Raw genomic sequence first — 19892 nt, forward strand, 5'->3', positions numbered from 1 at the left:
TCAATAACAATGTATGAAAGAGATATCAAACTATCCCTCAGTTCTAGAGACAGTAGAGCACTTTCTCTCCTGAACCAGATCATAGGATGTCTGTAGGGTCTCTCAGAGCTGAAGTCCATGACATTCCACTCTCCCTGAGCAGGTGAGAAGAAGCGTTAGCTGGCGGTCAGCTTCTACCACACCAGGAGTGGGGTTCTTGGAAAGGTATTATCCCTCCCAACTGTCAGGACTGGGGCTGGAGCTCATTGCCTTCCAAGAATGTGACTGATGGCAAATTCAAGTTCAAAAGAAGATTGGATTTCAAGGCAACTGGAAGCTATTCTGTCAAAGCCAAGTTTTACAGGGAGAGTTTCTTCCTGTCTCCTCTCTTCTCCTCCCCCCACCCCCAGGGCTTGTGGAGACCTGAAAAAGAACACACAGTGCTCAACTGTTTCCCTAATTGAGAAAAGGAGAGACAGAAAACCAGGCTCTGGACTCATTCACGAGCCCAGGGAGGATCCAAGAAGTGCATCTCCCTGGGTGCCTTGGTTACTTGCATTGAGTCCAACATGGTGACCAGTGGATGCCTAGGCTGGGCCTGAGCACTGTGTCCAGCACTCAGCATCCTCCCTCAGGAAAAGAGACCTTTACCACGCTGTTGACTGTAATGGAAAAAGAAGGGGCCACTAAGAACAAATTGAAATCTTACGTGCAGAACTTTTCCAGTTTACTATCCCAACAATACCGCGAAGCAATTACACAGGTGCCACCAACATTTTGCAGATGAGACATCTGGGACCAAGAGAGGTGAAAGGTCATGGTCACACTGCCAGCCGACGGTAGTGCAGGCTTGAAGCACGCCCTTGATGGAAGACAGCCACCAATGCCTGAGTACCTCTTCCGTGCCTGGGACACGTCTAAGCACTTTCATGTATTAGGCATCTCATGTTCACAGCAACACTGTGAAGTAGATGCTACTTTTATTTCCATTTCATAGAGGAGGAAACAGAAGCTCAGAAACATGAAGCAAATTGCCGTTAATAGTGGAGCCAGAATCCGTTTTTTTTGTTTTTTGTTTTTTTTTTGCGGTACGCGGGCCTCTCACTGTTGTGGCCTCTCCCGTTGCAGAGCACAGGCTCCAGACGCGCAGGCTCAGCGGCCATGGCTCACGGGCCCAGCCGCTCCGCGGCATGTGGGATCCTCCCGGACCGGGGCACGAACCCATGTCCCTTGCATCGGCAGGCGGGCTCTCAACCGCTGCGCCACCAGGGAAGCCCGCTGCCTTACCCAACTTTGACCAATTGATTTAACATCACCAGTAATGGGACAAAGCAACATCAGGTGCCTCCTGAGAAAATGCACCAAGACGGACGAGCACCACTTCTGTGATATTCCTGCCGGAAATGTGTAACTTGAATCATGAAGAAACGGACAAATCTCCACTGAGGGACATTCTACAAAACGGTTAGCCTGTACTTTTCAAAAAAGGCCAAAGTCATGAAACATAAAGGAACTCTTTCAGATCAGAGGAGGCTAAAAAGATATGACAGCTGAATGCCACATGTGATCCTGTTTTTGCTCTGAGGCCATTATTGGGACTGCTAAAGAAATTTGTCTGAGGTCTTTAAATTAGAGAACAGTATTAAAGTAACAGTAATTTCCTGATTTTTATCATAATACTGCAGTTGTGTCTGGGAATGTCCTTGTTTTTAGGAAATACTAAAATATTTAGGGGTGAAAGTCATTGTGTCCTCAGCTTACTTTCAAGTGGTTAAAAAAATAGTATCGGCTTCCCTGGTGGCACAGTGGTTGAGGCGGGAGAGGCCACAACAGTGAGAGGCCCGTGTACCACAAGAAAAAAAAAAAAGTGGTATGTGCATCATATAATAGAATCACCAAGCAAATGTGGTAGAATGGTAACAAGTGGGTAGTCTGGGTGAGGGGAATTCTTTGTAGTTTTATTGCAGTCTCTCTGTAAGTTTGAGATTATGTCCAAAAATAAAGTTTTTAAAACCCAGAAGCCTCCAGATCATGGTGCCGCGGCCAGCGTAGCATCAGAGGCCAGCGCTCTCAGTGGCTGCCCTTTCCAGGGTTGCTACTGAATCATTTGCAGCAACACTGAGCTCTCTTCAGAATTGGTTTTGTAGAATACAGGATAGAGACCACTCAGTGTGGTTTCACCTGACAGGAAGTTTCTCCAACTTCCTGTTGATGTCACCACCACTGTTGTCCCAGAAGGCGTCGCTCCTGCTGCATCCCCGGGTATCTGGTCAACCAACTCCAATGCACACATTTGCCTGGTTGAGAATAGACCTCCAGCTGTCCTGCGAAAGAGGCTTCCCAGGCAGAGTGTAACTTCATTAGCACCCAACCTGCTTCTTACATGTTAGCAGACATCCTCAGAGAGGTGACTTGGCCACCGTGACACAGGCAACAGCCAAACAGTTAAGTATTTTCTCCTTCTTTTCTTGAAAAACAAAACAGATCCAGTCTCTCTTTTATTTCTATTGGATTTTCCCTCAGCTTTATTGAGATATAATTGACATATAACATTGTATGAATTTAAGTTGTACAACATGTTGACTTGATACACTTGTATGTTGCCAAATGACGACCACCATAGCCTTGGCTAAAACATCCATTACTGCACATAGTTATCTTTTTTGTGTGTGTGTGGTGAGAACATTTAAGATCTATTCTCTTAGCAACTTTCAAGTATGCAAATACAGTATTATTAACTATAATCACCATGCTGTGCATTAGATCCCCAGAACTTATTCTTATAACTGGGCACTGACACCTCCCCATTTCTCCCACCCACCCCCCCGGCCCCTGTTAACTACCACTCTACTCTCTGTTTCTACGAGTTATGCTTTTTTAGATTCCACATATAAGTGTTGTTCCAGTTGCTCTTTTATTTCCTTGGTGGTGAGTGGGACAATCATTTATCTCCCTTCCTCACCCTTCCTCACCATACACACGCAGTGATTCTTGTTTGAAAAAGTATTCCTATCCCTGTTCTCTGTATGCCAGGTGTGCCCTGGAGACTGTACAAATAACCAATGATTGTGATATCTGGACGCATAGAAGGGTCTGGTCTTCACATCTGCCTCCTGTTAGGATCTTGCTGAGTTTGGGTTAGCTTTTCTGTGGGGATCTGAGTCCAGGCTGCTGACCAGTGCATTCATTTATTCATTGGTTCATTCGTTCAAGTATTTAAGTGCCTTTTACATGCTAGGCACTGTTTTAGGTTCTGAGGTTACAGCAGTGAACAACACTGACAGTCTAGGAATCTTATGTTTTAGGGGGGAGAGCAGACAGTAGGCAAATACGTACGGGTCGTAATGAGTGTATGAGGTAAAGTAAAGCAGGAAAGTGAATCACAGGGCTTAGGGTGAGAATGCAGTGCTACAGAGGGTGATCAAGGAGGCGACTTTATTTATTTATTTATTTATTTTGCGGTATGCGGGCCTCTCGCTGTTGTGGCCTCTCCCGTCGCGGAGCACAGGCGCCGGACGCGCAGGCTCAGCGGCCATGGCTCACGGGCCCAGCCGCTCCATGGCATGAGGGATCCTCCCGGACCGGGGCATGAACCCGTGTCCCCTGCATCGGCAGGTGGACTCTCAACCACTGCGCCACCAGGGAAGCCCAAGGAGGCGACTTTTGAATAAAAACCAGGATAAAGATGGTGCGGGAGGGAGCCTTCTGGAAGAGGGGTAGAGGGAACCACCAGTGAAGACCCTGAAGTGGAAGTGGGGATGGCCTCCCCACCCCTTGAGGAATAGCAGGAGGCCTGCTAGGCTGAAGCAGAGAGGAGGCGAGTGAGGAGAGTGCAGGGACGGGGAGAGGGCTCCAGATTTGACACTGCAACAGTCGATGTCCTGTTAATATCTTTTGTCACTTCAGTAAAGCCTTGGAGAAATACCATCTGCAGTTGCCGGGCATGTTCTCATTTTGGAAAATGTTTACGTACTGTGAGGGCTCAGTTAATTGCCTTGAACAATTTTAAACATATAAAAAGCAGGCGATTGAATGATAGTCATCATGTATTCTCCGCATTGGAGCTATACCAGTTGATTAGAAGTAGATTAAAAAGCATACCTCAGAATCATCTTGCAGTTGCTTGCATCTTGGTAGGTGGTCAAAATTAGTAGAGTGTAGACTACATATTCGCAGAGCAACACTTTTATTTGCTTTCTCAGAAGACAGGTCCTCATAATTTTGTGCAGTTTGCAGGAGGATCTGAAAATCTTTAGGCTGAGATCTGTTGTTAATCGCAGCTGTGAGAAGCTTGCTGGAGAGCAAGGGTTCCTAAAGGGCCATACCCACAGAACTCGGGGGAACGTGCTTAAAATGCACATCTGGTGTCCTCACCTGGTCCTGCCAGGTGGGAAATTCTGGGGATGTTACAGCAGCAAGTGGTTCTTGTGCGTGGTCAGGTTGGAGAACCGCAGGCTGAGACGGGTGGAGGCATTGATCAATTAAATTGAACAAAGAAGCTTTGGGGAGATGTCTGAGCGTGATCTCAGCATCAGTGCTCTCACCAGCACTTTTGTTGTGGTTTTGACATCATGGGTGAAATCTCACATTCCTAAAATAGAAATGAGACACTGCCTACCCAGCAGAAATAGGAAGGTCCCATATAGCAGAGGTTTGCACCCTTTGCCGGTGGGCATGGACTGAGATGGTTAAGGTGATCTGCTTGAGTTGCATGGATCCAGGAGTGAAAGCGGTCCTTCCTCCCCCATGCACACCTGTGAACCCGCCTCAGCAGGCTGGTGTGTGAATGCAGGGCTGTGCCTGCCAGTTGGTTCCTGTTCCATTGTACACATGAGAACACGACCACGTATCTTGCTGAATCAGGATTTTCTGAGCTTATGCAACCCAAACCAAATCTAGAAAAAGATTGGATACCGAAGGTCAAGTAACATCAATTTTCAGCCCACAGTCTTTGATTTTCAGTTTTTGCATTGTTTAATTACCTGCAATCCTTTAAAAACTACAGCAGTATTGAGATTTTAATATATATAGTGACTTTATCCCAATGGGTAAAGTCAGGGGCGATTTTGTCCTCCAGGGGATGTTTGGCAAGGTCAGAAGACATTTTTGGTTGTCACAACTGGGAGAGAGGGCAAGGACCAGAGATGCTAGCAGCATCTAGTGGGTGGAGGCCAGGGATGCTGTGAAACATCCCACAGTGCACAAGACAGCCTCCCTGCCTCCTACAACGAGGAATTACCCAGCCCCAAATGTCAGTAGTGCCGAGGCAGAGGAACCCTGCAAGCGATCAACTCCATGCCTCTTATCTGTGTTATATGTTAGGATTCTAAGCGAGTGTTCCTGTTTGAAACACAAAAAGAGTTCCACGGCTGAAACTGGTTTGAAATTAGCCACCTAGATTATATGAGGATGCCTGTCAGCTTGGTTGGACAGGGAGCACAGGTCACCAAGACTCTGTGAGCCCCAGATAAGGCCCTGGCTGGTGTGCTTTTGAACTTTTCCAACGAGACCATCTTCCCCCCGCCACTTCTCCTTCCTGTTGGCTGGGGGCAGAAGAAAGTTTAGTTTAGAACTTCACTCTGACCCACTGCTTCCCAGCTTCTGGGCCCTAGCCCCGTGGCTTTGGTGACAGTACCTGTGGGTGGGCTTTGGGGAGGCCACCGTGCCTGTGTCTGCGCTGGATGTCAGGCACCACACTTGTGAACAGCCTCCTTTCCTGAAGCCCTCCCCACGCAGTTGGAGTCACGTTCCTGTTGTCATTTCCCTGGACCTCGGGTTTCTAGAAAGCGGGGACTGAATCCATTTCATCTTGGCATTCCCACAGAGCATGTTGGAGGAACTGATGAAATTAGAAGTCACCCTTTTTTCTGTGTACAGTGGGGGCACCCATATTACTTTTTTAGGTTAAAGCGATCCAAAATGCATTTTGTTTTAGGAACTGTTGTGCTCCTTTCTTAAATAGTTGAATTTCCGGAGCGTTATGGAACCCAGGCTTGGAACTGTCACAGCAGAGTCACAGATTTTACTTGAGGTTTCCTTTTCTGATTTCCAGCAGCACCTCCTGTGCTTCTTCCTCACCTCTCCAACCCCTAGAAGGCTCTGCCTTTTGTTCTTCCCCTTGGAGATCTAATCTCTTTAGAACAGCCTTAATTGTTCCTTTATCTAAACAGCCCCAGGCCCTTATCTCGGCTGTGGCTGGCCCTACTGCTGATTTAGAGATTCCCTCTGTCCTCCTTCATTACTGGCAGAATCCTAATTTTGTGTGGAAGCAGCCTGCCCAATTTGTGAAAAGCTCCTGGCCAACTTTGCGGCCGGGGGAGGGGGGGGTAGTCACGTGATGCAGTTCTGGCTAACAAGATAGAATTGGAAGCCCGTCAGGGATTTCCGGGGAAGTTTTTCCTTTCCTGATGGGGGTGCCTCCCCTTCCTCTCTGGCTCATCCCTCTTCTCCTTCCTGCTTGGAGTTTGGAGCAGAGGCTGGTGGGAGCCAGGGACAGGGACAGCTTTGCAGAGCCACTGCGCCTGTTCTGTAAGAAAAACACACGCCTGGGGAATTCCCTGGCAGTCTAGTGGTTAGGACTTCAAACATCCACTGCAGGGGGTACAGGTTTGATCCCTGGTTGGGGAACTAAGATCCCGCATGCCTCGTGGCATGGCCAAAAAAAAGAAAAAAAAAAAAGACACCCCCAGTTGGCTGAAAGCCTCGGCTGGTGCCCAGGTTTCTGTTACGTGCGACCAAGTGCACCCCTGACTGATACTCCAGCTTAGATCCCTCCCCAGGGCTCCAAGCTGGCATTTATCAGCCTAATGGCCCACTGGCACTGGGGACTCCGCAAGGGCACACGTCCTCCTTGTGACCTCCCTGACACTTGAGTTCTCCTCCCGCCTGCCTGCTTGCCACATCTGACCTGCCTCAAGCCCTGTCTCTTCTGCAGCTGGAAGCCCTTCCTGCCCGCCTGGCCACAGCATGGGGGCTGGGGCACAGGGTCTGCTGCTGAGACCAGTCCAGTCTCTGGCTCTCCCCCTCCACCCCGTCCCTGCTGCCTCCCCGGCGACTCTCTTCCACATCTCATGACCCCCCTGAATAAAATCTTCAGGGGCTTCTCATGATCGTCCGTGACCGTCTGCCATCACCCATATGTTGACCCTGCTGACCTAATGACCTGTCTTAGGTCAGGTTCCCTAGAAGCAGAGCCTGGAACAGGAATTGTGGTCTCAGCTGCTCCCCCAGGGAGCTCTGGAGCTTGAATTGCTCTCCAGGGTAATCCCAGGCCTTTTGTCCCCCTGTCAGTCAATCGTTGGCTGGGGACAGAGGACAGATCCTCAGAAAAGGGGGCAGCGGTGTGCTGTCAGCAGTCAACACTCACAGCCGAGAGGCGGCACCAGCCCTGGGGCGTCAACGAGACCACAGTATTGCCCTTAACTCCTGCCTGCGCCCACACCCCAGGCCATACTTCCGCAGCTGTACCTAGTCACTCGCTCTCCAGACTCCCCAGGCCTCTGCTTTGCTCATTCCTTCTGCCCACGGGGTGGGTCTCCCCTCCTCACCCAGCCCCCTCTGCTCCTGCTGTAGCTGGGTGTGTTATCCTTGGCACTGGGAGGTGTTTAATCTCTGCGCATTCCAAAGCCGTCTCCCCCTGAGGCAGGCTTTCTGTCTTGTCTCCGGTCCTCCTTTATCAAGTACAGTTCTTCATCTAAAACATAAAATCCAAGCATGATTTCAGTGACTGTCTTCTCCACTTTCCCGTGGATGGCGTGTGACTTGTACCAGTCGAGGTTCACAGGAGAGAAGTTAATCAGTCTCGGACCTGCCAAGAAAGGCTGGCTGGAGGGAGGGGCGTTCTGGGGAGTCCAGGCCGCATTTCCAGCTGCGTCCTGGGCGTCTTTGTCGAGTTATTTATCATCTCAAGTTCTTCACATCATCATCACTAAACCACAAAAATTGACTTCCAGTCCTATTGCTTTCCATAACCGGGACCCAGGTTGATCTTTGCCTGCTTCTTTTTGGCGCTAGTCTTCATCATTTCTTTTTTTTTTTTTTGCGGTACGCGGGCCTCTCACTGTTGTGGCCTCTCCCATCGCGGAGCACAGGCTCCGGACGCGCAGGCTCAGCGGCCACGGCTCACGGGCCCAGCCGCTCCGCAGCATGTGGGATCCTCCCGGACAGGGACATGAACCCACGTCCCCTGCATCGGCAGGCGGACTCTCAACCACTGCGCCACCAGGGAAGCCCCTTCATCATTTCTCTTTTTTTTTTTAACATCTTTATTGGGGTATAATTGCTTTACAATGGTGTGTTAGTTTCTGCTTTATAACAAAGTGAATCAGTCATACATAAACATATCCTCATTTCTTGATCGATCTCTGTCCTCGTCCCATCCTCTTCCTCACCAGGATGGGCCTCAGGCTCCCTTTCCACCTGAGCGTCCAGTGTCGTGCCCCGCTGTCCCCGGACAGCCTAGGGTGAGGCTTCCTTCTCTCTTGCTGTGAAGTCCTTCTCAAGACACCTTCCACCTTGAAGGGCATATGCTCTTCCGGCTGCCGTGTTAATATCTAAGCTCTACCTGCTCATCTTCCCAGATTGTCCGCTCCAGCTGTGTCGGTTTATTTACTGCTTTGTCAGTTTCAGGTTTTTGTTAATAATCTGTGCTTTGGCGTGCCTTTATTATTAAAAAAAATAAAGAACCAAAAAAACCTTCACATACAGGCATACCCACCTAATTCCAATATCTACCGTGCCTAAGCACCCCCAGGTGGAAGGGCGTGGACCTGGACATGGATAGATGTTGGCTGAAAATTTCAGCTCCCTACTTGTGTGTGACCTTCGGCAGGTTAAATGCAGATAGCAATTCAAAAAAGTAGGTGTTTGGGTTTTTTAAATATTGATTGATTGATTGATGTGGCAGCATCGGGTCTTAGTTGCGGCACGTGGGATCTTTGTTGTGGTATGCGGGCTTCTCTAGTTGTGGTGTGAGGGCTCCAGAGCGGGTGGGTTCAGTAGTTGCGGCGTGCAGGCTTAGTTGCCCCGTGGCATGTGGGATCTTAGTTCCCTGACCAGGGATCGAACCTGCGTCCCCTGCATTGGAAGGTGGATTCTTAACCACTGGACCACCAGGGAAGTCCCCAAAGAAGGTGTTTTTCGGATTTAATGATATCGTGTGTAGGCTTATTCCTCCCAATAAATATTAATGTCCTACCCTCTCTTGCACCAGTAATTGGCTCTACAGTTAATCTGACAGTTTGTCATGTACTGCTTTGCAGCATCTGTTGTATTCTTATCTTGGATGGTTAAGTCTTAATTTGAAAATGTTAGTGCCAGTTCTACAAGTGGACTGAAGGCCTGGACCTTGCCTTAGTATTTCTTCATCAGGGCCTTAATAAGAATGATTTCTTCATCAGGTATACAGGCACTTGAGAAGCATCTGTGACAGTTTTACCTGTGAGTAGAAATATATAATTTTGAAAGCCAGGCCTTTTCTGCGTAGAAAGGGTTAGTGGAGGCTCTTACTCTGGCAGTCTGAATGAAAGGAGGGACACATTTATGAGCCTTGGGACCCTAGCACTTAGAAGGAGGAGGTGGTAGGGGACGAGCTGCCCGTGAAGGAAATGGAGAAGCAGAGCCAGGAGAGTGCCACGGGACAGATGGTGATGGCTTGCCAACACACGTCCTGGGAGGAATGCCTGAAACCAGCATCACCTCTGAAACCTCATAAGAAGCTTGAGTATTTATTCAGTAAATACGTATTAGTTGCCTATTGTGTGCCCCTTACCATCCTAGGCACTGGGAACTCAGTGGTGAGCAAAACAAAGACCCCTGCTTTCATGGAGTCTACATTCCGGTGGGGAAGACGAGAGATAAATGTATATTAAAAAGACAGAAATGATGTGTAACACGTCTCATGATGATAAGCGTTTTAATTGAACTTTTCATTGCAACCCGTCCTCCACCAAACAGCACATTAAAGACAAAAGAAATGAATGGACACAGTGCAGATGGTGCAGAGATGATCATGACTAGAAATACGTAAACCCCAGGTTCTCCAAGAAATACGTAAACCCCAGCATCTTAAGGCCACCCAGCCGTACGTCAACAGCACGTGTGTGAAGATGACTCTGCTTGGCCCTCCTTTTGTCGTGTTGAATCTATATGGTCCCTTCTAAATTGGAAGAAGACATTCCAACCCAAGTAGGAGGATTCACTGACTTCACGGGAAATCAAATTCTCCTACCTTGAGTAGGTGCACCCTAGAACACGATTATAGGTATATAGACATAATTTTTTACAGACCTGCTTTTTTCTTGCAGTATCTTTCTGTGCCAATAAATGTATGAACCGAATACCTTGAGTGCTTCTCAGACTTTAACGTTCGTATGAATCCTGTGATTCAGCAGATGGAGGGGGCAGTGCTGAGACTTTGCAAGTCTAACCTGCTCCCAGCTGATGCTGAGGCTGTGGTCACAGATTCCACTTCCTGTAGCAAAGGCTTTAACAACTGCAAAGTATTCTAAGTGGTTTGCACCATAATTTACCAACAAATTCCCCTGCTGCTCGACATGTTAGATGTTTCAGTAGAGTTTACACTTTACTCTTTGCTCTTAGAATTGCTGTTAACGTTCAGTTTTAGTTTTAATCTTAAATATCATTGGGAAAGTACACTTGTGGGGGGGGGAGTTTATCTTGTTTGATAACAGACCATAGGCGAGTCATGCCCATTCCATTCAATGTGGGATGTTTCTTAAGGGCCTGCTGTGTGCCAGGCCCTATCCTAGGTGTTAGGGTTACAAAGATGAGCAGAGCCCCGGCCCTGCAGCTCAGTCCTCCAGGTGCTTGCAGAAAGGTAGAGGAGACCCCAAACGTACACAGAACATTTCAGTTCATAAACAGAGATGGGGAAGTGCCCAGGGACAGTTATGGTGTTGAAAATGATCTTCACAGAGAAGGAGAAGGGTTTAAGGATGAAAGGAGACACTCCACCAGGCAGATCGTTGGTGGGGGGGATTCCCACCAGGATTCCAGACGGAGCGTGCATCTGTACAAAGGCACGGAGGCAACAGTGTGGCACATCCAGCCTTCTAACAGTACTTCTTTGTGGCTAGAGTGTAACAGACAAGTTTGTCACCTGACGTCACAGCACCTGAGATGAGCTGGGAGCCAGTAAGCAGGTACACGGAAAGATGGCTTTGAAGGGACAAAACTGAGACAGGGGAGTCTGGGTAAGTGACCTCCACTAAGAGAATGCCCGTGGGCCCGGGAAGTTCAAGAAGGTATGATTGAGAGGCCCTGGGGATTGATTGAGCCTGGAGATGCCAGGGAGAAGTCTGGGGTCAACCTGCAGGTTTGGACTTGGATGACTGAGTAGATGCTACAGCTACCAAATGATGTGTGAAAAGATTCTGCTTTGTGATTTTGTTTGAGGAGAAGATAGCAGGCAGGTCGTTAGCTGGACAGGTCTGAGCTGGGTGAGAGGCCTGCAGAGGGTGATGGATTTGGGGTCTGATCCCTTGAGGAGGTGAGTAAAAGGCAAGCGGTGAACCTTGTCGTGAATATACGTGAGCGAGGAGGAAATGGTGCTGAGGGTGGGAACCGGGACCCTGGGGTCCTGCACCGTGTGTAGGGGAGTTTACCATTGCAGAGGTCGGGAGGGAAGCGTGGTTCTAAGGCACCCGGCGTGGTGCGCAGACCGAGTGAAGGAGCGGCTGGGCCGTCAGGGTGGGGAGGAGAGGCCGGTGAAGGAAGCTGGGCGTTTAGAAAGGGGTTGTACAAGAGTTAGAGTCAGTTGCCCCAGACTTCTCAGGTGGCAGGTGGAGGAGCTGAGCCTAGGGGTCTCTCCTGAGATCCCCTCCAGTGTGATAGGAAAAACAAAACAAAAACACGACTGTCTTTTTCTTTTCTTTTGTATCTCTCTCTCTTCTTTTTTTTTTTTGAGCGTTTGAATGATGCGTGAGTGTGTTGTGTGGCAGTAGTGGTGAGAAGAGGAAGGAGTCCAGGACTGTAGACCCTCCTCTCACCTCCAGAACCTCTTCCTGTTTGGTTCCACTTTCCTAAAAGTAGCAGAAGAGAGTCATCTGATGTCCCAGTCCGTATCCAGCAGGAAACCAGAAACCATGGAGATATGAAAGGCTGCCCCCTCCCTTTGCCTTCCAGTTTTCCACCCAGACAGCACACAATCGCGGTTCCTCAGGAAGCTGGGTGGCACAAGAGAGAGTCTGGGAGTGCAGTTTGCAGGCTTGCGGCCTGAGTGGCAGAGCAGATGAGAAAGAGGGGGCAGAGTAGAGCCCAGAGCCCACAGCGCCATCCAGCGCGCCAGCCGTGGGCAAGGGTGGGATCCCGGTTCCAATACCACCGTCTGCTTTGTTCTCGGGAGGTCCACGCGGGTGTGAAGTGTCATTCTGGTCATAAAAACACGGGCATCATAGAATCTTCCTTTTTATAGATGGCCTGGTCATAGGCAGCCCCCTAGGACCCACCACTTGGCTGACTGTGCATCTAAGTAACCACGAAGCTGTGGTGATTGAAAACCTTCCAGGGTCTCAGTTGATCTCGCTTCTCCTTTAAGAATTCAGTAGATTCTTCAGCAGAGGTTTGCTAGTGAGGCCCTTGGCTCAGTTTTTTGAAAGTACTCAAATGGAGTGATGCAAATCTATGAAAATTCTTGTACTCTAGTGTTACACAGTTAAAATTGCAGTTGAGGGAGAGTGTTTACAGTAGCAAGAAATCAAATACGTGGATGTCAATTTGATAAAAGATTTTTTTTTCAAAGAAAATGGCACAGCACTAATGGGGGAAATGAAGTGAATAATGAGGTATAACTTCCTCCTGCCTTCAAAACTAAGTATAGTAAAGACATTATTTCTTGAATTAATATGTAAATATCATAACACAATCGGTGCCTGTATTAGCTGGGATTTAATTAACAGTTGCTTCAACAAGATGGAGGGTTATTTCTCCGTCATGTAAGAGTCCAGAGGCAGGCAGTCTAAGGTGGATTGGCAGCTCTGTCCTTGGGGTGGTCCAGGGACCCGGGCCCCTTCTCTCTTGTTGCTCCTCCATCCCTTGGGTGACATGCTGCATGGTCCAAACTGGCTCATCAAGTGTCAGTATTTCAGCCAGCAGGAAGGGGGATAAAGGAGAAAAGGGCGTATGCCAAGGAGAGCACCCTGAAAGTTCTCCGGGTCACTTTTGCTTGTATCCCATTGACTAGAACTTAGTCACAAGGCTGTACTTAGCTCCAAGAAATGTAGTCTTTTTTCTGGGAGGCCATGTGCCCAGCTAAAAATCCAGAGGAGAGAGGAAGGGGGAAACTGATATGAGGGGAGATGTTTTGATTTCTACTACAATACCCCTTGTAATATTGCTTAAAAATTGAAAATTTGAGAATAAAATTAATTCAAAAGAATAAGTAGGCAGGCATACAAGAGAACATATGTATTTTTTAAAGAAAACCTCTTTTAAAGTTGCCATTAAAATTTTTTTAAACTGCTATGTTTTCTTTTTCTTTTTTTCTTAGTGTAACCCTTTTCCTGTCTTTTAATATACCACTTTCTTTTTAAACTTTTATTATCGAATATTTCAAAAAGTTTTGAGAATTGTATAGTAAGCCCCATGTACCCATTGCCCAGATTCTACAGCAGTTTAAAGTTCAACTTGTGTCAGCTATTTCCCACAAACACTTAATCCCCTTCCTGGTTTTTTTTTGAAGCAGATTTCATTTCTCCTGTTTCATCTGTAAATAGTTCCGTAAGTATCTCTAATAGTTAAAGACTCAACAAAAATTAGACTTTTACTTTTGGGATAGTTGTAGAGTCACACACAGTTGTAAGAAATAACACAGATTACTCACTTTCCCCCCAATGGTAGCATCTTGCAAAACCGTAGAATAGCACAACTGGGATAGTGACAGGGGTACAGTCAAGATACAGAATATTTCCATCACCAAAAGGACCCCTCCTGTTGCCCTTCCATAGCCACTGCACCACCCCCTCCCTAACCCCTGACACCTAATCTGTTTACATTTCTGTAATTTTGTCATTTCAAGAATATTATATAAATGGAATCCTGCAACATGCAACCTTTTAGTGTTGGCTCAGCGTAATTGCCTCAAGATTCATCCAGTGGCGCGTATCAATCGGTCACTCATTTCTTTGGCTGAGTAGTATTTCATGGTATGGCTCTACCGCATCAAAGCTCTTTAGGAGGGTTTCCCTGGGGGCACAGTGGTTGAGAGTCCGCCTGCCGATGCAGGGGACACGGGTTCGTGCCCCGGTCCGGGAAGATCCCACATGCCGTGGAGCGGCTGGGCCCGTGAGCCATGGCCGCTGAGCCTGCGCGTCCGGAGCCTGTGCTCCGCAACAGGAGAGGCCACAACAGTGAGAGGCCCGCGTACTGCAAAAAAAAAAAAAAAAAGAAAAAAAAGCTCTTTAGGAAATTCCCTGGCGGTCCGGTGGTTAGGACTCAGCGCTTTCACTGCCAAGGGCCCAGGTTCAGTCCCTGGTCGGGGAACTAAGATCCCGCAAGCTGCGCAGAGAGGCCAAGAAAAAAAAAAAAGCTCTTTAAAAGCATAATCTGCTGAACTCACTTTCCTCTTTCCTTTCTCCTGCCCTCTCCTCTCTTCACAGCAATGCCAAGCCAGTACAACCGTGTGAAGCTGAAAAGCGATTGCTCGCAGCCCTCCCTGCAATGGTACACCCGTGCTCAGAACAAGATGAGAAGACCCAGCTTGTTGTTAAAAGACATCCTCAAGTAAGCACGAGCCCTCAGGTCGCAAGACACCTCTGATTTGGGTCAACTGGGTAGAACTGGGGGAAAAATTCAGTGAGAACCGTGAAGATGGCTCTCATCCGCAGTCACCCTTGTTCAGGATCATTTAAAGGCACATCTGGGTTTCCCTGGTGGCGCAGTGGTTGAGAGTCCACCTGCCGATGCAGGGGACACGGGTTCGTGCCCCGGTCCGGGAAGATCCCACGTGCCGCGGAGCGGCTGGGCCCGTGAGCCATGGCCGCTGAGCCTGTGCGTCCGGAGCCTGTGCTCCGCAACAGGAGAGGCCACAACAGTGAGAGGCCCGCGTACCACAAAATAAAAAAAAAAAAAGAAAGAAATAAGGCACATCTGAGTCAAGGCTCAGAGCACAGGTGCTGTGGGCTCCTGCATCAGGCTGTGCTTGGTGGGAGTCTCCAGGCTCCACAGCTTCCAGTGCACAGCCCTTCCAGCCGCTGCCCAGTGCAAGAGGGCTGTCCCCTTTGCCTTTGCCATTTCCGGTGAATCTAAAAATACAGTTAATTAAAGTCCCCTACAGGCATTTGAATAACATTGAACATCAAACACTAAAAAGGATGAGAGGGGTACCAGCCAGGTCACCCGTACATCCTAGTAAGAGATAGAATTGTTTTTTTGTTTTTTTAATATTTTATTATATTTATTTATTTAATTTTGGCCACTCGGCAAGGCTTGTGGGATCTCAGTTCCCCGACCGAGGATTGAACCCAGGCCACTGCAGTGAAAGCACCCAATCCTAACCACTAGACCACCAGGGAACTCCCGAGATAGAATTGTTAAAGGAGGAACTTGTCAGTTTTACTTGGTACCAGCCAAACTAGGTGGTAAACTACCCTTTCTTTCATGCCGACAGGTAGAAATCCAACCCTGAAATCTAGCCTCCCATCTCATGTTACTAATTCGGGAGGTGTAGAAGAAGAAAGGTGGGAAAGGAAATGTATGTTAATAAACACTCAGATCATTTTCCATCTCCTTTTGTCATCAACCAGTAATTATCGAGGCCCCCATATGCCTGGCACCATGCTGGCCGCATGGGAGATAGACCTGGGCCCCGTGCTGCTTACAGTGTGGCCGAGACAGACTTGCAACCAGGAATTACAGAACAACGGAATCAGGGCTGTAGATTCTGGGCCTGCTTTTAACTTTTTCTTCCTTCCTTTTTTTTTTTCTTTTCTGGCCACACCGCACAGCTTGTGGGATCATAGTTCCCCGATCAGGGATTGAACCCGTGATCCCTGCATCTAAAGCTTGGAGTTCTAACCACTGGACCGCCAGGGAATTCCCCCTTTTTTTTCTCTTATAATCAAAATAAGGGAATTATTAATGCACTGAATATAATACCTTTTCTGGGACTGGAGAAAAGAATAGGTCATACTGCATTCACAAGATTCAAAAGATGTTAAAGGTACTCAGTAAAACATCTTCCCATCCCTGCTCCCCACATTTCCTCTTTCCACTTAAAGATGACCAATATTAGCAGTCTTGTGTATGTAAGAAATACTGTGTGTGTGTATTCCCCTCCCCCGACCGTCTCTTTTTTATGCAAATGGTTGCATCCCATTCACTTAGCGTTGTATTTGATCCCAGAGAAGAATTAAGATGCTTGTCCAAGTTTTCATGGTAGAGTCTATTGAAATGAGAATCAAGAAGTCTTGAAAACACTTCCTAGCAATACTTTTTTGCAACATAATCCTCAAATATTAAGAACTATTTAGCATCTATGGTATACTATGCTAAATGCTATATATATATATTTTTTTTAATTTTAAAAAATTTATTTACTTATTTATTTGGTCACACCGGGTCTTCTCTGCGGCAGGTGGGCTCCTTAGTTGTGGCTCACCGGCTCCTCAGTTGTGGCACGTGGGCTCTTTAGTTGTAGAGTGAACTCTTAATGCGGCATGCATGTGAGATCTAGTTCCCTCACCAGGGATTGAACCTGGGCCCCATGCATTGGGAGCGCAGAATCTTAACCACCGCGCCACCAGGGAAGTCCCAAGACTGACTTTTTTTTTCTTTTTTTTAATTGAGGCAAGGAATATGACTTTATTCCAAAAGCCAGGCATCTGAGAAGATGGCAGACTAAAGTCTCAAAATAACCATCTTCAGGACTGACTATTTTAAAGTGGCAAAAAATTGAAGCTGAGATTCTGTCGTTCAAAATTTATTACTTAGTTTTTTTTTAAGTCCAGTAATCTATATTGTGATTCAGATTTTATTGCAGTACCTTTGCAGAAAAATGTTTTTTCTATATTTGCTTATAACAAAGACAGTCATAAATGACTTATCTTGTTAGAAAAATAAGAAATGCTGCCTTAAATTAAGAGGTCTTCTTAAAGACTGTACTTTTATGCTGTGTGGCAGGCAGACTCTATTTGGGTTAGGTTTTCAGTTATTTCACATGATCTCTCTTGATCATCACATGACGACGTCATTACACGTAATTGATTTTTTTTTTCTAGGTGTACATTGCTTGTGTTTGGAGTGTGGATCCTTTACATCCTCAAGTTAAATTATACTACTGAAGAATGTGACATGAAAAAAGTGCATTATGTGGACCCCAACCGCATAAAGGTTAGATATTCCATCAGTGTGGTTTCAATTAGAATATTTCCAAGTGTACGCTTAAATAGTAATATTGTCTCTCGAGTGTTATAAATAAATGTTCATGAAAGTTATCAACAGAAGGGAAAACACTTAACCTTAGCACTTCAAAACGCCCACCTGACACTCACTGTTCTTCCCCCATGTACTGAAGTCGTGGGGTGAGGTGAGTTCCATTTGACCCCGTAGGGCACCTGTCATGGAGTTAATATACCATGACGCTGCCAGCGTACCAGTACTTAAAGCAGATCAGGAAGAAATTCTTTTAGTATCATTTGTCGTTGCTGTGTTTTATTTTTCGTTTTAATGATTTCACATTGTATTTCAAGATTTTTCCTTCAATGTATATTTATTTTTTTAATCAGTTGACATATTAAATCCTGATTTCACTGATGGTTTGAGTTGTAAATTATCTGATACTGTTCAGCCTTGGACATAATGATAACCGACCTGTGTGGCTGCTTTACATATATTATCTCATTTAGTGATCATCATGACTGAGAGATATCCCAGGGTCCTCTGCATCTTACAGATGATGGCCTGGGAGGTTAAGCTGCTGGCCCAAGTTCACACCTAGTTTAGTTAACTATTTTAGTTAATCTAGTTTAGTATATACTGTGTAGCTGTTCTGAAAATGCTTTAGCAATAGAAACTCATTGAACCCTCATAACAGTCCTGGGGATACAGCTGCTGTTATCATCCCCACGTCATAGATGAGTATAGGGAAGAACCTTAAGTAACCTGTCTAAGGTTATCTCAGCAAGTAAGTGGTGGTGTGAAGGCTTGGACCCAGCAGTGTGGTTTCAGAGTCCCGTCTCCTGATGACTCTGCTCTCTGCTGGGGTAGGGAGCGTCCACCGAGAGGAAGCCAGAAGTTACAGGTGGCATGATGCAGAGGAGAGAGCTCAAACTTCTGACCTGGATTCAAATCTAAATGCCACTTCGTAACAGTGAGACCCGAGGCAAGTGACTGAATCGTTTGGAGTCCCAGTTTCCTCAGCTGTGAGGTGTAGATAACAGCGTCTGTGCAGTGGGGTGGTCATCCAAGTCCAGTAAGCTAGTAGGCACAAAGCTCCTTTTCTAGGCCTGGTTTTTATTCACGTGTTTCTCTTCTGTATATGCTTTGAAGTACCTCACATTTTTCATAGTACAGACAGGTATAAACATGTAAATGAAAAGAGTGTATTGTAGTTAATACATGCACAGCTTGGCCTGTGCAGAACCCTTGTATCTCAGGGGTCTTGCTGATCACGGGGCCTTCCTCCCCTGCTGTTTCTGTCCCTCAGATGTTGGCCGACTCAGTTCATCTCGGCAGCATGAGCCCCTCCTCTCTGCTGGAGCAGGATGTGGTCCCGCATCATCCGCTCGGGCTTTCCCTCCCGAACGGCTGGCCTTGCAGACATTCCCAAATCCCTTTCAATTCCGAGGCCTTCCACAGCTCGCTTGGATAAACTTTGCAGACATCCTGTCTCTGTTTTTTGTCTCCTGGAAAAACCCTGAAATGCTGACACTTGACACTGTGATATATGATTGCTGGTATCTGTGAACTCGTCCCTTTGCTACACTTCTCCACATTCTCTGTGCGTCCCCTCTGTCCTGTCCATTTCATTCATCAGGCTGTTGACCTCCTGACCAACAGCAGAGATCATTGCTCTCGAGTCTGGGTTAATTGAGGAGAGATGTGAGCTCTCTGTGCAAGAGTAGAGCACTGTGTGTACTTGTGAGATGGATGGAGAAGATGTGGTTTGCTAACACCTTGGGTGAAATCAGCTTAGTGGTTTTCGTGCCTGGCCAGCGCTGTCTGCATCAACTGTGCTGTGACGGCCTACAGCTGTTTTCTTTTTAGCTACATTAATAGGCCAGTGGTGGTCTGTTTAAGTTTCCCCTAAGGAATTCTAGTGACTTTTAAAATTTGTTTGGCCCCACCTCGTGGCTTGCGGGCTCTTAGTTCCTCAACCCAGGATTGAACCCGGGCCCCAGCAGTGAAAGCACCAAGCCCTAACCACTGGATCGCCAGGGAATTCCCTAGTGATTTCTGAGAAGGACCAGGGAAGAGATTCTAGACCTTGTCCCCGAGGAAGCTTTGAAGGGATGGGAACATTTGCATAGAGAAGACCAGTGCAGGACACATGGCAGCTCCTGCCGACAAGCCAGAGGCCTGGCCCGGGGGAGAGTCAGCCTGCCCCAGTGGCCTCACTGGAAGAACTTTGGGTCAAGGGTGACAGCCAAGCCGCAAGGAGAAGGGTTTGATGGTCCACGACGTCCAAAGATGGAAAAACTGAGCTACCTTTGTGGCGAATCTCTGGAGGTCTTTGACCAAAGCCAGGATAACTGTTTTGGGGTGGAACCCAGGCATCAGACAGTTGGTGGCTCAAGGGCCCTGTGCTCCCTTCCAGCCCTGGAATTCCGTGGTTCACTGCAATCGTCTAGTACGTGGCCGGAAAGTGTAGGCTGGTTTCGTAACCTGGGTTCCAGCTTCCTTCTTCCTCATTATGGTTTTGGTCTGATAACTAATGATGTTGACCATCTTTTCGTGTA

The 19892-nt window shown here is 47.3% G+C and overlaps 1 protein-coding gene across 3 annotated transcripts in view; it reads left to right on the plus strand.

Annotated features, from left to right (window-relative positions):
- ST3GAL5 (ST3 beta-galactoside alpha-2,3-sialyltransferase 5) overlaps nt 1–19892 on the plus strand; it is a 49487-nt gene that overhangs the window by 10883 nt on the left and 18712 nt on the right. For 2 of the 3 annotated variants that reach the window (XM_060168716.1, XM_060168717.1), the window contains 2 exons: nt 14595–14718; nt 17214–17325. In XM_060168716.1, coding sequence (XP_060024699.1) covers nt 14595–14718; nt 17214–17325 — 236 coding nt within the window. Of the gene's footprint in view, nt 1–14594; nt 14719–17213; nt 17326–19892 lie in introns of those variants that run through there. The other variant, XM_060168718.1, reaches the window with a different exon arrangement.

Source organism: Lagenorhynchus albirostris, chromosome 13 (assembly GCF_949774975.1).
Source record: "Lagenorhynchus albirostris chromosome 13, mLagAlb1.1, whole genome shotgun sequence".
Lineage (NCBI taxonomy): Eukaryota > Metazoa > Chordata > Mammalia > Artiodactyla > Delphinidae > Lagenorhynchus > Lagenorhynchus albirostris.